The sequence below is a fragment of the Salvelinus namaycush genome, chromosome 20 (genome assembly GCF_016432855.1).
Source record: "Salvelinus namaycush isolate Seneca chromosome 20, SaNama_1.0, whole genome shotgun sequence".
Lineage (NCBI taxonomy): Eukaryota > Metazoa > Chordata > Actinopteri > Salmoniformes > Salmonidae > Salvelinus > Salvelinus namaycush.
Window position 1 is genome coordinate 16,826,738 of NC_052326.1, and position 16,492 is coordinate 16,843,229.

A 16,492-nucleotide genomic window follows, 5' to 3' on the forward strand; every position below is an offset into this window, starting at 1 on the left:
GGTTGTGCTCGACGTGACACAATTAACAGCATCATGGGAAGTGTAGGAAAGATCGTGAATCTCATGGGGAAGAGATTCAGGCTTTTATTCCATATTCTCTTAAATATCATATTCCACAAACATAGATATTCAAATTAATCAATTTTATCTCATGTAAAATATATTTGATCTCAGTGGCAGAGACGGGTAAATGAGGGAAACTAAAAACACAGCAAAGAGTTAGTTGGCTAACGAAAATAAAATACCACACAATATCCAGTAATCTACCGAGGGTTGTAGGAAAAAGGTAAAACTATAAAATGTATCTGATTTCTGCTCCAAAAACACCTCAATCCTAATGCTTTTACCACAGGCCCTAATGTCTTCAATATGATTATTAAGTTCAAATCATTTTCAGAGAAAACGAAAAGGCTGTTTTGAATGAAGGCCTTCACAAATACTTTCAAAGCAAATATGTTTTGTAGAAAATCAAGCTATAACCATGAATCACCCTGTTATACTAGAATATCTTTTAAATATGTACACTATACACAAATACACCCTGTTAGATACACTTTGCATACCACAATATAGTACAGTGGCTTATTTGTCTTTGTGCTTAGAACCTTGCATTGTCCATGCTTGCAAGTTGATCAAATGAAACCAGGAGTCATTTTGAGACCGTGGGCGACAAACCTGAATATGAATATCCATGTGAGGTGTCTTTACCTAGAATAAAGTGGGGTAAACCCCTCTCTGACCATACAGTAGAAATAGCAAAGAAACAATGCAAGTCTTGACTCATCTGATGTCCATGCCTGACTGCTGCTGTTGTGCTGGGCCTGGGTGCAGGGTCCAAAGGATGTCCAGTGGTAAATCAGTTATGGAATCATTTCAGGTTACTGACTATGTAAAGATTCTCTTATTTTAGAACCCTCAGCTACGTAGCAAATTGCTGGTAGAATGCCAGTTTGACCCTTTCTATATGGTGACACAGCTTTATGGCTGGTCCCAGTTTCAGGTCCATACACTCCTGCACCGTGGGCAGGTTGAGAAGGAGCAGAGCCTGTCCATCAATCTCCTGAAAACACAAGCACGGTTATGGGGTAAGACAACAATGGTCATGGATGTAGGCCACAGCGTACACACAGTTATACAGTAAAGATAATTATCGTGTGTGTGTGTCTGTGTGTGTAATTATTACCTGATCCAGGAAAATGCGAGCCAGGGGAGCACAGTCGGTGGTCCTGATGAAACGCACCACATCAGTCACACTCCACTCTAGGGGACTGGTGTCCAAACACAGCTTCTGGGGAGTCTCACCTCTTGAGCGCTGCAAAACAACATGCAAGACACAAAGATGCAGTTAATTATGGTTTTTAACTTGAACAGGGACAATAAAGTCTAGACAATACAACGTACTGTATATACAGTGCCTTGCAAAAGTGTTCATCCCCCTTGGCGTTTTTCCTACTTTATTGCATTAAAACCTGTAATTTAAATTGATTTTTATTTGAATTTCATGTAATGGACACACAAAATAGTCCACATTGGTGAAGTGAAAAAAAAAACTTGTTTCAAAAAATTATATTAAAAAAAAAAATGTAAAAGTGGTGCGTGCATATGTATTCACCCCCTTTGCTAGGCCTCAAAGTCTCAAAGTCTGCAACACCACTAAGCAAGGGGTACCACCAAGCAAGCGGCACCATGAAGACCAAGGAGCTCGCCAAACAGGTCAGGGACAAAGTTGTGGAGAAGTACAGATCAGGGTTGGGTTACAAAAAAATATCAGAAACTTTGAACATCCCACGGAGCACCATTAAATCCATCATTAAAAAACTGAAAGAATATGGCACCACAACAAACCTGCCAAGAGAGGGCCGCCCACCAAAACTCACAGACCAGGCAAGGAGGGCATTAATCAGAGAGGCAAAGAAAATACCAAAAATAACCCCTAGGAGCTGCAAAGCTCCACAGCGGAGATTGGTGTATCTGTCCATAGGACCACTTTAAGCCGTACACTCCACAGAGCTGGGCTTTACGGAAGAGTGGGCAGAAAAAAGCCATTGCTTAAAGAAAAAAATAAGGAAACATGTTTGGTGTTTGCCAAAAGGCAAGTGGGAGACTCTCCAAACATATGGAAGAAAGTACTCTGGTCAGATGAGACTAACATTGTGCTTTGTGGCCATCAAGGAAAACACTGTCTGGCGCAAACCCAACACCTCTCATCACCCCGAGAACACCATCCCCACAGTGATGGTGGTGGCAGCATCATGCTGTGGGGATGTTTTTCCATCGGCAGGGACTGGGAAACTGGTAAGAATTGAAGGAATGATGGATGGCGCTAAATACAGGGAAATTCTTGAGGGAAACCTGTTTCAGTCTTCCATAGATTTGAGACTGGGATGGAGGTTCACCTTCCAGCAGGACAATGACCCTAAGCATACTGCTAAAGCAACACTCAAGTGGTTTAAGGGGAAACATTTAAATGTCTTGGAATGGTCTAGTCAAAGCCCAGACCTCAATCCAATTGAGAATTTGTGGTTTGACTTAAAGATTCCTGTACACCAGCGGAACCCATCCAACTTGAAGGAGCTGGAGAAGTTTTGCCTTAAAGAATGGGCAAAAATCCCAGAGGCTAGATGTGCCAAGCCTATAGAGACATACCCCAAGATACTTGCAGCTGTAATTGCTGCAAAAGGTGTCTCTACAAAGTTAACTTTGAGGGGGTGAATATTTACGCACGCTCAAGTTCAGTTTTTAAAAATAATTTCTTGTTTGTTTCACAAAAATAATTATTTAACATCTTCAAAGTGGTAGGCATGTTGTGTAAATCAAATGATACAAACCCCCCAAATTCATTTTAATTCCAGATTGTGAGGCAATAAAATAGGGAAAATGCCTAGGGGGGTGAATACTTTCGCAAGCCACTGTATTAACAGTGAACAAACAAAAAGTCAAGGCACAGTAGTTTACCTTTGGTGAAGGTGGGTGGTTCTCATCATCAGAGTAGGATGGGGAGCGAGGTTTCCTGCGCTTTCGGGTTGGCCGGGGCGTTGCGGGAGGAGAAGGGGATGGGGTGGGTGGTTGTGACTTCCCAATGGAATATTCTGAATCGTCCTGATCATCCTGGAGTTCAGAGCCAGTATCGTCACTCAGAGAGTCCTCATCATCCAGATCCTCCTCCTCTCCACTCCCCTGTGTTAGAGAAAGGGATGGTTCAGTTTAAAGATGTCTGGATAGATAGAGATATATGTGTGTGTGTGTGTGTGTGTGTTACCTGTGGTGAACCGGCAGGTGTGTTGTCCAGTGAGGCTGAGGAGCGTCTCTTCTTATGGACGAAGAGTTGCTTCCTCCTCTTCCTCCTCCTACCTCTCCTCTTCACCCCCCCTTCCAGGTTAGAGTGCCCCCCTGGTGGGCGGCCCACTCTCCTACTCTTCTTCTTACCATAGTAATAAGCTGTAGGGAAAAAAATCAATATTACAATCTTTGTCCTCCTGAGGATTATGCATCCAATACTTTACCATCGACATAGATGAATAAACAAAGTACACATAAAAACAGACACTGGTTCCCTTAGATTTTTCCCCCCTGCATATCAGCATGATCTCAATAACACCAGATATTTTAATACCAGTTTTCACAGATATGCATTAGATCTAGATTGATTGATTAGGGCAGGGGCTCACCAGAGCTGAGTACGGCACGTCAAATGTTCTACTGCTTGAGCTCCTGCCCCTCTTATAGAATATTAACTCAAAAGTATTGTGGAGCGCCTGCACCTAAATATAAACAGTAAAAGCACCCAAAATGAGTACCGGCACCTATTACAGTTCAAGTCAAGCACCAGTGACACATACTGTATTTGGTCTTGGTGAGCACAGAACAGTTCTCTGAGCAGCGCTCCAGAACCATGCGAGGTCCAAACAGGTTTGGGCAACACTCCAGCTTCATGCAGGTCTTCCTACAAAACTCAGCCACGCAGTCTGCTGTACGCACTATCTCCACCGTAGCCCGGTAACTCTTTCCCTTGTACCTGCCGGCCAAAAATAGATCCTCAGGTTAGCAACGCTAGGACTGCTTAGCCAGGCCCAGTACACACTTTAATGAATCAACTCAAGCACAAATATGAGCAGAAAAGTTACAAAGGGGTGATGTTAATGACGTAATGACAGAGAATGTGTTCCTCACTTGGCTTTGAGCGTCTCTCCATGGCCGTGCCAGCGGCCCTCCTGGTCCAGCTGCAGCTCCCTGAGCACCCGGCTGGGCTTATAGGCAGAGTTGATCAGCAGAGTCAACACCTGGACAGGACACAGGGAGACGGAGAGAGACATGAAGGGATTAGCATGGATACTATTCAAAGTGGGAAGTGATCTTTAGGGATAGTACAATTTTGCCCTATTACTAACCGCTTTTAGAAGAATTGAGTAGTGTACTTTACTTTTGAGTATATTGTAATATAGTTATAATATCGTGTAGTATGGTTTTCCAATCCCACTAGGGTGCTCCTCACCTCTTTGAGCACCAGGACACAGTTGCCAGGGCCGACACACTGGGGCAGCTCAGCGATGCGGCCCTTGTTCAGGTAGGGGCCAGAGAAGCAGCGGTGGTTGAAGTAGATCTTGGGACAGCAGTACTTCCCATTCCCCTGTCCTGTACAAAAAACATCACACACATAATGTAATAGCTGTGCCTCACCTCAGAAACAATCCTAATGTATTTGTCTGGGATGTCTAGATGAGACAGAGAACACTCACCAGTCTCTGATTGGCTGGTCATCTGCTGCTTGAGTGCGTCAGGTGTTGAGGATTTGGGTGGAGCTCGGCTTTAGGGACAAAGATACAGGTTAGTGGTCAAAGTGCATGGGAATGGAATATTAACCAATCAAAAGTGGACAAACAGCCAATGAACAGCCAATGATAGAGTCCTTCCTTTCCCATAGGCCTACTTACTGTTTCTCAGGCTGCACCACAGCAATCCTCCTCTGCTTCTCAACTGTAAGACAATGTATAATCACCATGAAACTACTGAAACAAATATTGTGACTGCAATATTAACAATTCCATGCATATTGTGGCACGGCACCCCTTCAGATTAGAGAGAGGAACACAGAGGGATCCTATTTTGGGACGCCCACCTTCGGGCTTGATGGGGTACAGCAAAGGGTAACCGTTGGTCTCACACCAGCTGACAGGAAAGATGTCCAACGAGTCCACATGAGCTATAAGGTCTGGCATAGCCTGTTTCAGCCCTGGACACACAGGGAGACAAATGATTTAATCACACAACTTATTAATGATCTAATATCAATACCATCATTGTGAACAAGCTCACACTTAAATGGTCTCAAACTAAGCTTTAAAAATGCAGGGCCCAGATATGAGGCGTAGCTACAGGTTCTCACCTTCCAGGCCAAGCCAGATATGTTGCCCTTTAACCTTGATTACTGATGCCACGTGAATGTGCTCAGGTGAGAGTGGGTTGACCGCTTCCAGCTTCATGGCCTCTTTAAAGCTGTGATCAGACTGTTCCTGAGACAGACAGAGAGACATCAGGAGAGAGAGATTATTCATTGCCCCTGTTCACCCATGCTATACACTCATGTGATAACATGCATTGTTCTATGAGGCCATTTGTCAGACAGCGCTTGACTCACTGTGGGGAAGCAGTTTTGGGGTGCTGCCTCGGCATCACACTGTTTCAGGTAGTCTGCCCAGTCAAAGTCCTGCCCCTGGTACCCTACACAACCGGAGAGAGCGAAAGAGACCACAATACAATTAGCTTAATGTTTAAAAAAAAGTTGAGCACAGTTTTAAAAGTAGTTCTGTAAATGTTACTAGTGTTTACCCACCTGGAGGGGGGTTGAGCGGGAGACCGTTCTTCAGGCTCCACTGGGCGGGAAAGATCCCAGGACTGTCCCTGTGACACAGGAAGGACTTCCCACTGCCTTCTGACACCAAATCATCACCACAGAGATTGTCCATCTCTACCAGGAAGTACTGGTCACTGAACACCTGAAGAGAAGAGGTAGGGTATTACATCATACTCATGTTGGCTCCATGCAGTAGTTACCCTACCCTTCCTCCATGACCATATCACACCCAAAGCTAGCCTCATACACTACCATACTGTATCTCACTGACTACCCACTTCCACATGGAGTGGATAGACTCCCAGAGTTAACATGGGTACTATGTCAGGATTCATCTTTACTCTCCTAGCCCTGAGGTGAACACTGATCTGAGTGGACTGAATATGCAGCAACAATATGGTGGAAACTGTTGGGTGGAGTACCTTCATTACTGTACTGCCATCATCCAACCTAGTCATTAATTTTGGCCTGGGAAGGACACATTCATACAAATCCAGGAGCCTGAGGTGAGAGGGGGACAGTAAAGAGGTTGTTACCTTGGTAACGGTGGCAGGACTGATGCAGAATGGGGATGCAGGGTCAACGGCCTCCAGTTTCATCCCCTCAGTGAAGCAGTGGGCAGCGATGACAGGCCGGTCCTGATGCACGCACACACCACACAGTGATGGCTTATTATATTAATATTGCACAGGTATTCCACAGACCCTTGTAATGTTAGTAAATAATGCTTGGTAGTGCCATCACCTTATAGAACTCCTCAGAGAGGGCTTCATCATGAGGCTGATCAATCATTCTCTGTCTGACCTCCTCCCACTTCTCCTCTGTGTGCAGGGCGACCAGGGCTGAAACAAGCAAGCACACACACAAATTATCACGTTAAAACAGTAAAAACCGCAACCTCCGATTTATTCATAAATTATGTTTTGCATCTTAACCCTTTGATGCATAAGATCACATATTTGTGATCATTGTTGAGTGGTCCCTGCAGCGTACCATCACAAATAGCAAGTAGCAACAGAACGCAGGATGCAACCAACATGTCTAAACAGCATTGCTGTCTGAAAAACAATGTTATGTACTGATGGGAAATAAAAGGTATTCACAACTTTATTCCTCAATTTCACCTTTTATTGTAAAAGATAAACGCAAACTTCATCATCCAAGCAACACACGGAACACATCCACAGCCAAACTCGTTCCATAAACCAGTCTAAATAACAGGCTCTGCTGAGAATTATGCAAGTGGCTGACTGTACAAATCCTCATTTAACATAAGTTAGCAACCTAACAGCTAGACTTGTTTGCAATGTACCACATCTCTGGTGAGCACAAGGGAGAAATGTAATATTGTTTAGAAAAGAGATGCATGTCAGCTAAAATAACAGCAGCTAAATCCTTTATGATGGCAGCCATGTTTGTTTATGATTGACAAGCAAAAACTCCCTAATCCCCGAATGCCATTCACTATAAGACACAAATAAACAAAGTCAAAGTCAAAGATGGCTGCGCCCATTTTCTAAAAAACATGAACTTTGTTTGGCCACTTTTCAGCATATTACAAATCTTCGATGTACTTGTTACAGCATATACAAGAACCGGAGTACATGACTTGACAAGTCATTTACAGTGTTTGACAAATCACATAGCAAATAAAATGTTATCAACTCACAGATCATCACCCCAAATAAAAGCCTCCTGCCTAGCCTAACCATAGCATGAAAGCTAAACAGGGTTGCCAGATTTAGTTAAAACCATTTTAGGATGTGTAATGGGAATTTTAATGTTTGTGCTTTTCTTATAACTAATTTCTGTATTCTATTCATGTGCTGTTCGATAAGCCAATTTCTGTGTTCATGCAAGTGGCTGACTGTACAAATCCTCATTTATCAGTAGCTGCAATTTGGCAGTATGCCCAGATGTTGTTTTGAGAACGAATGAAAGATATCTCAGTTAAGGTCTCAGCTTAGAGAGGAGAAGCCTTGCGAGGTGTTGGTCTGTCACATGTTATGAAACAGTATTGGTTGGTCACATGAATGAAACAAAAACGGTAATGATTAATTAATTATGCTAAATCTTGTAAATATAACTTGTCTGTGTATAGTCATATATAAGACAACTGCTGTATCTGCCCTGATTGACATGTGTACTATGGTGCATTGAGTTGGTTGGAACCTCTCCAGCACTCTGACAAATAAACAATGATTCATTTAAGATTGACATCGAGTGCCCCTGTGTAAGAATTTCGACAACAGATGGTTTGTGGGGGGGTTAATTTAATTTGTGGGGGATTTCAAGTCGATAAGGGGTAGAAATGGGGGAAGGTATCGTGGGGGGATATGATGCAGGAAATATTACTGTGTTGGGGATTTATCAATATTTGGGGGGCAAACACAGGAGAAGTTTATACGCTAAATAAAAATAAAAACCCCTGGAAAGGAGGGGGGGGGGGGTCTGAGCTAGCAACCTGGAGTAACGATAATTACAATCGAAGTCAGTTGAGTGAACCATCCCTTTACCTTGTTTTGTTATAACATCTTTGGTCTGAGATATTTACGTGACAACCAGAATGCTTTATATGATGTCAACAAACATGGCGCCACACACAGCTGGCATTAGCTCATCATAATCAGTACAACTTTCCAAAAAGCATTTTACACGTCATACACTACATGACCAAAAGTATGCGGACACCTGCTCATCGAACATCTCATTCCAAAATCATGGGCATTAATATGGAATTGGTCCCCCCTTTGCTGCTATAATAGCTTCCACTCTTCTGGGAAGGCTTTCCAATAGATGTTGGAACATTGCTGCGGGGACTTGCTTCCATTCAGCCACAAGAGCATTAGTGAGGTCGAACACAGATGTTGGGCAATTAGGCTTGGCTCGCAGTCGGCGATCCAATTCATCCCAAAGGTGTTCGATGGGGTTGAGGTCAAGGCTCTGCGCAGCCAGTCAAGTTCTTCCACACCTATCATCTCAACAAACCATTTCTGTATGGACCTCGCTTTGTGCACGGGGCATTGTCATGCTGAAACAGGAAAGGGCCTTCCCCAAACTGTTGCCACAAAGTTGGAAGCACAGAATCGTCTAGAATCTCATTGTATGATGTAGCGTTAAGATTTCCCTTCACTGGAACTAAGGGGCCTAGCCCAAACCATGAAAAACAGCCCCAGAGCATTATTCCTCCTCCACCAAATTTTACAGTTGGCACTATGCATTAGGGCAGGTAGCGTTCTTGGCATCTGCCAAACCCAGATTCATCCGTCGGACTGACAGATGGTGAAGTGTGATTCATCACTCCAGAGCATGCGTTTCCACTGCTCCAGACGCCAATGGCTACGAGCTTAACACCACTCCAGCCAACACTTGGCATTACGCAAGGTGATTTTAGGCTTGTGTGCGCGGCTGCACTACGCGCTTCAGCATTCGGTGGTCCCTTTCTCTGCCGTTGTTGCTCCTAGACGTTTCCACTTCACAATAACAGGACTTACAGTTGACCGGGGCAAGAATTTGACGAAGTGATTTGTTAGCAAGGTGGCATCCTATGACGGTGCCATGTTGAAAGGCAATGAGCTCTTTAGTAAGGTCATTCTACTGCCAATGTTTGTGTACGGAGATTGCATGGCTATATGCTCGATTTGGTACACCTGTCAGCAACGGGTGTGTTTGCAATAGCCAAATACACTTATTTGAAGGGGTGTCCATATGATTTTGTAAATATAGTGCATGTGTCCATTACAATCTATGCAAGAATCGGAATGCATGATTTGTCACCAGTACCTGAAAATGTGAATAAAACAGTAAATATATTATGCTCCATACATACAGTTGAAGTCGGAAGTTTACATACACATAGGATGGAGTCATTAAAACTTGTTTTTCAACCACTCCACAAATTTTTTGTTAACAAACTATAGTTTTGGCAAGTCGGTTAGGACATCTACTTTGTGCATGACACAAGTACTTTTTCCGACAATTGTTAACAGACAGATTTACTTAACTTATAATTCACTGTATCACAATTCCAGTCGGTCATAAGTTTACATACACTAAGTTGACTGTGCCTTTAAACAGCTTGGAAAATTACAGAAAATTATGTAATGGCTTTAGAAGCTTCTGATAGGCTAATTGACATCATTTGAGACATTTGAATCAAAAAGAAATCAGCCAAGGCCTCAGAAAAAACATTGTAGACCTCCACAAGTCTGGTTCATCCTTGGGAACAATTTCCAAATGCCTGAAGGTACCACGTTCATCTGTACAAACAATAGTACGCAAGTATAAACAACATGGGACAACGCAGCCATCATACCGCTCAGGAACGAGACGCGTTCTGTCTCCTAGAGATGAACGTAGTTTGGTGCGAAAAGTGCAAATCAATCCCAGAACAACAGCAAAGGACCTTGTGAAGATGCTGGAGGAAACAGGTACAAAAGTATCTATATCGACATGACCTGAAAGGCTGCTCAGCAAGGGAAGAAGCCACTACTCCAAAACCGTCATAAAAAGCCAGACTACGGTTTGCAACTGCACATGGGGACAAAGATCATACTTTTTGGAGAAATGTCCTCTGGTCTGATGAAACAAAAATATGGCCATTATGACCATCATTATGTTTGGAGCAAAAAGGGGGATGCTTGCAAGCTGAAGAACACCATCCCAACCATGAAGCACAGGGGTGGCAGCATCATGTTGTGGGGGTACTTTGCTTCAGGAGGGACTGGTGTACTTCACAAAATAGATGACATCATGAGGTAGGAAAATTATGTGGATATATTGAAGCAATATCAAGACATCAGTCAGGAAGTTAAAGCTTGGTCGCAAATGGGTCTTCCAAACGGACAATGACCCCAAGCATACTTCTAAAGTTGTGGCAAAATGGCTTAAGGACAACAAAGTCAAGGTATTGGAGTGGCCATCACAAAGCCCTGACCTCAATCCTATAGAAAAGTAGTGGGCAGAACTGAAACAGCCTGGGCGAGCAAGGAGGCCTACAAACCTGACTCAGTTACACCAGCTCTGTCAGGAGGAATGGGCCATAATTCACCCAACTTATAGTGGTTTGTGGAAGGCTACCCAAAACATTTGACCCAAGTTACAAAATTTAAAGGCAATGCTACCAAATACTAATTGAGTGTATGTAATCTTCTGACCAACTGGGAATGTGATGAAATAAATCATTCTCTCTACTATTATTCTGACATTTCACATTCTTAAAATAAAGTGGTGATCCTAACTGACCTAAGACAGGGAATTTTTACTAGGATTAAATGTCAGGAATTGTGAAAAACTAAGTTTAAATGCATTTGGCTAAGGTGTACAGTCGAGGCCAAAAGTTTTGAGAATGACACAAATATTAATTTTCACAAAGTTTGCTGCTTCAGTCTTTAGATATTTTTGTCAGATGTAACTATGGAATACTGAAGTATAATTACAAGCATTTCATAAGTGTCAGGCTTTTATTGACAATTACATGAAGTTGATGCAAAGAGTCAATATTTGCAATGTTGACCCTTCTTTTTCAAGACCTCTGCAATTCGCCCTGGCATGCTGTCAATTAACTTCTGGGCCACATCCTGACTGATGGCAGTCCATTCTTGCATAGTCAATGCTTGGAGTTTGTCAGAATTTGTGGGTTATTGTTTGTCCACCTGCCTCTTGAGGATTGACCACAAGTTCTCAATGGGATTAAGGTCTGGGGAGTTTCCTGGCCATGGACCCAAAATATCGATGTTTTGTTCCCCGAGCCACTTAGTTATCACTTTTGCCTTATGGCAAGGCGCCCCATCATGCTGGAAAAGGCATTGTTCATCACCAAACTGTTCCTGGATGGTTGGGAGAAGTTTCTCTCGGAGGATGTGTTGGTACCATTCTTTATTCATGGCTGTGTTCTTAGGCAAAATTGTGAGTGAGCCCACTCCCTTGGCTGAGAAGCAACCCCACACATGAATGGTCTCAGGATGCTTTACTGTTGGCATGACACAGGACTGATGGTAGCACTCACCTTGTCTTCTCTGGACAAGCTTTTTTCCGGATGCCCCAAACAATCGGAAAGGGGATTCATCAGAGAAAATAACTTTACCCCAGTCCTCAGCAGTCCAATCCCTGTACCTTTTGCAGAATATCAGTCTGTCCCTGATGTTTTTCCTGGAGAGAAGTGGCTTCTTTGCTGCCCTTCTTGACACCAGGCCATCCTCCAAAAGTCTTCACCTCACTCACCTGCCTGCTGCCATTCATGAGCAAGCTCTGTACTGGTGCAGCCCCGATCCCGCAGATGAATAAACTTTAGGAGTCCTGGTGCTTGCTGGACTTTCTTGGGCGCCCTGAAGCCTTCTTCACAACAATTGAACCGCTCTCCTTGAAGTTCTTGATGATCCAATAAATGGTTGATTTAGGTGCAATCTTACTGGCAGCAATATCCTTGCCTGTGAAGCCCTTTTTGTGCAAAGCAATGATGACGGCACATGTTTCCTTGCAGGTAACCATGGTTGACAGAGGAAGAACAATGATTCCAAGCACCACCCTCCTTTTGAAGCTTCCAGTCTGTTATTCGAACTCAATCAGCATGACAGAGTGATCTCCAGCCTGGTCCTCGTCAACACTCATACCTGTGTTAACGACAGAATCACTGACATGATGTCAGCTGGTCCATTTGTGGCAGGGCTGAAATGCAGTGGAAATGTTTTTGGGGGATTCAGTTCATTTGCATGGCAAAGAGGTACTTTGCAATTAATTGCAATTCATCTGATCACTCTTCATAACATTCTGGAGTATATGCAAATTGCCATCATACAAACTGAGGCAGCAGACTTTGTGAAAATGTATATTTGTGTCATTCCCAAAACTTTTGGTCACGACTATGTAAACTTCCGACTTCAACTGTATATACGGTGTGCTACAGTAGAAATGACATCACAATAAAGACACTATAATGATAACGTAATAAGGCACTTACTTTGATAGGAACGCACACATGTTCAAAGTTTTTATTAGTAAGGAAAACAAAAATTAAGCCAATGTGGGCGCCAGCTGGATAATATGCCAGGGGAAAAAAGTTTGTGTTCTGACTGGAGATCTGCAAATGTCTGCATACTTGATCTGGGGAAACACTTGGGAAGTGCTTGGGATCTCCTCGAAGAGAGAAGTTTGTCCAGCTCAGTAAAGCCTCAAACATAAAATTGTCCACAACAGTGAAATGGGCTACTTCTTATGTGAATTAACAAGGAGGCGGAACACACCTCAATTGAAACTGTTGTTAGAAAATAAAACTTGTTTGAAAATAACTTGAAATTGTTAAGTTAAAACATAGCCTATAGATAATTAGCAGGCAGTGTGCCTTGGTTTGAGGACAGCACAGGTTGACTGTCCTGTTGTGTAACAATCACATTTTGGAACAGTGAGTGCATTCTGACATCACACACATAAAAACGTTGGGGCGACCGTTAGAGATGTGGAACACGCGTGAAAAGGTTAAAACTGAATTTCCCCAAGGTCTTTCTGAAAAGAGGATCAGCTTACCTGAAGGAGGCCTGAGGGTGCAGCCATGCTCCTTGGCCCAGCCAGGTGAGTGGAGGCGGGGGTGCAGGTAGTAGAGCCAGAGGGTGGAGTGTGTTTCAGGGAGCCCCTCTGTGCCAGCTAGGCGTAGTCTCAGCCTGCCACCCACATTCTCCTCCACCTCAGCGCCCCACGCCAGCCCAGGGTCAACACGGTCCTGCAGCTCCACACTGCAGCCTGGAGACATCAGGTCCACTGGGTCCTTACGACGCTGAGGCCACACACACACACACACACACACACACACACACACACACACACACACACACACACACACACACACACACACACACACACACACACACACACACACACACACACACACACACACACACACACACACACACACGTAAGGAGTTCAAAACCCTTGCTTATCTGTCATACATTCCCAGTTGTTCCAGTTTATAACTGAGCACCCCCTTACCCCTTCCAGCAGGTTGGCAGGTGCACTGCACTTCTCAGCCAGGGCTTTCTCCAGGACGCCCTCCCAGTCTGGCTGTTTCTCTCTCACACCTGAGGGGGGGCAATGGAGAGGCACGATTACAGAATATGGAAAGAAACCTCAGAAATGTTTTTAGAAAACTAAATTTTAGATTTTACTGTAATAACACTTGTAAAACAACACCCGTCCAACTGAGTTTCCTCCCCAGCCCTAGTTCTCTTACCCTCGGAGGGTCTCATGGGCTTGCCCTGCTGCCGGCTCCAGCCCAGTGGGTGGAGGTCCGCCGTCATGATGTCACACCAGAAGTCAGCGCGGCGGTCATCGTGGTAACCCTCATAGCGCAGGAGGAGCAGCTGGCCACAGGTGGTGATGATGGTGGCCACCCAGTAGGGTTGGTCAGGCTCTGAACGCACACACACCTCCAGCTTCATACCTGGAGTCAGTCCTGTCTGCAAGCCCTGGTCCACCTGGGGGATATTGAAATATCTTATAAGGTGAATTTGGGATCATGAGAGGATTGTGAGCGGTCTCAGTACTTACGTGTTTGAAGGCATGGTGTGGCACAGACACTGTCCCGTTCTCCTCCAGATATTCATCCCAGTTAAAGTCAGACACATGCTGACTAGAGTCCTCATCTGCAACACACACATACACCAGTTCGGTTCATTTTGTTACGTTAGAAAGCCCTCGTCACCAATAACAAAGCTGGAGGTCCATGTAATTACTCACCAGACTCCAGTGACTCGTGACTCATGTTAGCTCCTCCCACAGGCCAAGTCTAGAAGCTCTGGGGAAGAAAGGAGAGCTGGATTATTATTTGTGTTTGACAGCCAAAATCAGGAGAGCAAGTAAGAATAGTAGGTGGTTGGTAAAAGTGGCACAGCTGGTGAACGAGATGTAATTTGTCCAGTGATTACATTTATTTTTGTGAAAGTTGAGGGGGCTTGCCAAATAAAAGCATAAACAAAGCTTAGTTAGTGTGTGTGAGAGAAGTGAAACGGAGAACACTTAGGTAAGAGTTTTGAAAATACAAATGATCCTTCTAGCTAAGTTTCTAAAAGCATGAGTGAGGCCTCTTAAAGACACGATAACTTTGAACCAAAGTTGAGCTGTAGGCTTATAGCCAGTCTGTGACAAAGCAGATTAAAGAATTTAACACAAAAGAGAAATGGCATTTATATACCGGGCATGAGAGAGCATTGGAAATGACAATAGCTGAGAGGTTTGTGTATAGGATGTAGAAGATAGCTGCTCTGTCACTGCTGCTCCATTCAGCAGGGCTGTCAGGCCTGTCTTTGTCAAGTCTGATGTCTCTATTAAAGTAGAGACAGCCATCAGACAGGGTCCTTCTGACCACCGCACGGACACCGCGACCCAGGATCAGCCCATCCTTTCACCCACGACCCTGCCGCCCTCAGAGTACACACACAGAGCTATCCAACCAAGCCCGACTGAATTTTCTGACACACACAGACAGTGTAAAGGGCCTCATTGTGCTGGAGGTCATACTCACGTCTCACACTAGGGAGGATAAAAAGAGCAGCAGAGCCATTTAGCCATTTGCAAAGAGCCAAGCCTCACTGTTGAGGTGTATTCTAATACCTGATGATCACACAAAAAAACTATTCTAAAAGTTGTTGATAAAGATTGAAAATGTCTGCAAGTTTATTTTAATATGATATAGACAAGTTAGAATGAAGCTGAGAAGGGAAGGATGAGGGGGTTGATGAAAGATTATTTTATTATGCTGATATTTCTGGGAAATCACAGCTAATTCGGTTAAACAAACTCTCAGTTCATCACCAAAGTGAACAGGATGACTAACAACTTCCCCTATCGTTTGAAAGAGGCCTGCCCAGTATCCACACACACCACCAGGCTCCCTGCCAGTCTGACTCTCTCCACCAAAAGACAGACCAGCAGAAATACACCGACTCGCCCTGAAAGAGAAACTAGAATGCATACACAAAAACAAACATATTTTTAACATGCCGCTGATTGAATCAAGTCCTCTTAGTCACTGGGTGATCAATGGGCAGGAAATGCAAGCAGAAGAAATGCATTGATTGAACACACAAGGGTTTGAGAAATGTAAATGAAAGTGAAGTCTTGATGACAAGGGTTTATGTCAAGAATAAAGTTAGACTATTGGGAGTATTTTCATCAAGTGTAACACATTACACAATAATATTAGCCTATTTGTTTATGAGTCCTTTTTGTCAGCAATTTGCCTTCACATAGGCTACTTGTTCTTTGAGAGATTGTATTATTTCAGGGTTGCATGTTACCAATGTCAAGTAGGGGCCTAATGTTAGTGGGGTGCCCGTGAGCCCCTCGCACGTCAGAGGGCAGTGTTGTTGTCCCACTGTTGTTGTTGTCCCAGTGTTGTTGCAGTGTTGAAACTGTTATTTGAACTGGATTTTTCGTGTAAATGGCCATAGAAGAGCCTGACCATAAATAGCTCCAACTTAATTAACCAATGGCAGAAGTAAATATAAAAGTTTTGCGCAAAAAAACCCCACTTCGCATTGCTATTTCATTGGCAAGTCAGAAGAAACAATGTAGCATTTTAGGCTATAGATGCACGTCAATGTTTCACAATGTTGCAGTTTATTGCCGGAGGTCAATTGAAAAAATGTTGC

At 43.8% G+C, this 16,492-nt stretch overlaps 1 protein-coding gene across 1 annotated transcript; it reads right to left on the reverse strand.

The window, feature by feature from the left end:
• Nucleotides 1–44: 44 nt before the first annotated feature.
• On the reverse strand, nucleotides 45–14,638 carry LOC120065706 (scm-like with four MBT domains protein 1). The gene is made up of 20 exons (XM_039016787.1): nucleotides 14,580–14,638; nucleotides 14,391–14,485; nucleotides 14,074–14,317; nucleotides 13,837–13,921; nucleotides 13,373–13,629; nucleotides 6,596–6,693; nucleotides 6,388–6,489; nucleotides 5,831–5,993; nucleotides 5,636–5,718; nucleotides 5,384–5,510; nucleotides 5,117–5,230; nucleotides 4,932–4,974; nucleotides 4,737–4,804; nucleotides 4,493–4,632; nucleotides 4,171–4,280; nucleotides 3,840–4,015; nucleotides 3,260–3,438; nucleotides 2,956–3,177; nucleotides 1,184–1,312; nucleotides 45–1,060 (listed from the first exon to the last, which is right to left on the reverse strand). The coding sequence occupies exons 1-20, from the start codon at nucleotides 14,602–14,604 to the stop codon at nucleotides 920–922; spliced, it is 2,601 nt and encodes an 866-aa protein (XP_038872715.1). The 5' UTR covers nucleotides 14,605–14,638; the 3' UTR covers nucleotides 45–919.
• Nucleotides 14,639–16,492: the final 1,854 nt, after the last annotated feature.

Coding starts and splice junctions, on each gene's coding strand:
- LOC120065706 (XM_039016787.1), bottom strand. CDS start 14,604: ATGAGTCACGAGTCACTGGAGTCTG. Junction 6,490..6,595: donor TCTCTGAGGAGTTCTATAAG/GTGATGGCACTA, acceptor TGCGTGCATCAG/GACCGGCCTGTCATCGCTGC. Junction 4,016..4,170: donor GGAGAGACGCTCAAAGCCAA/GTGAGGAACACA, acceptor TTTGGCCGGCAG/GTACAAGGGAAAGAGTTACC.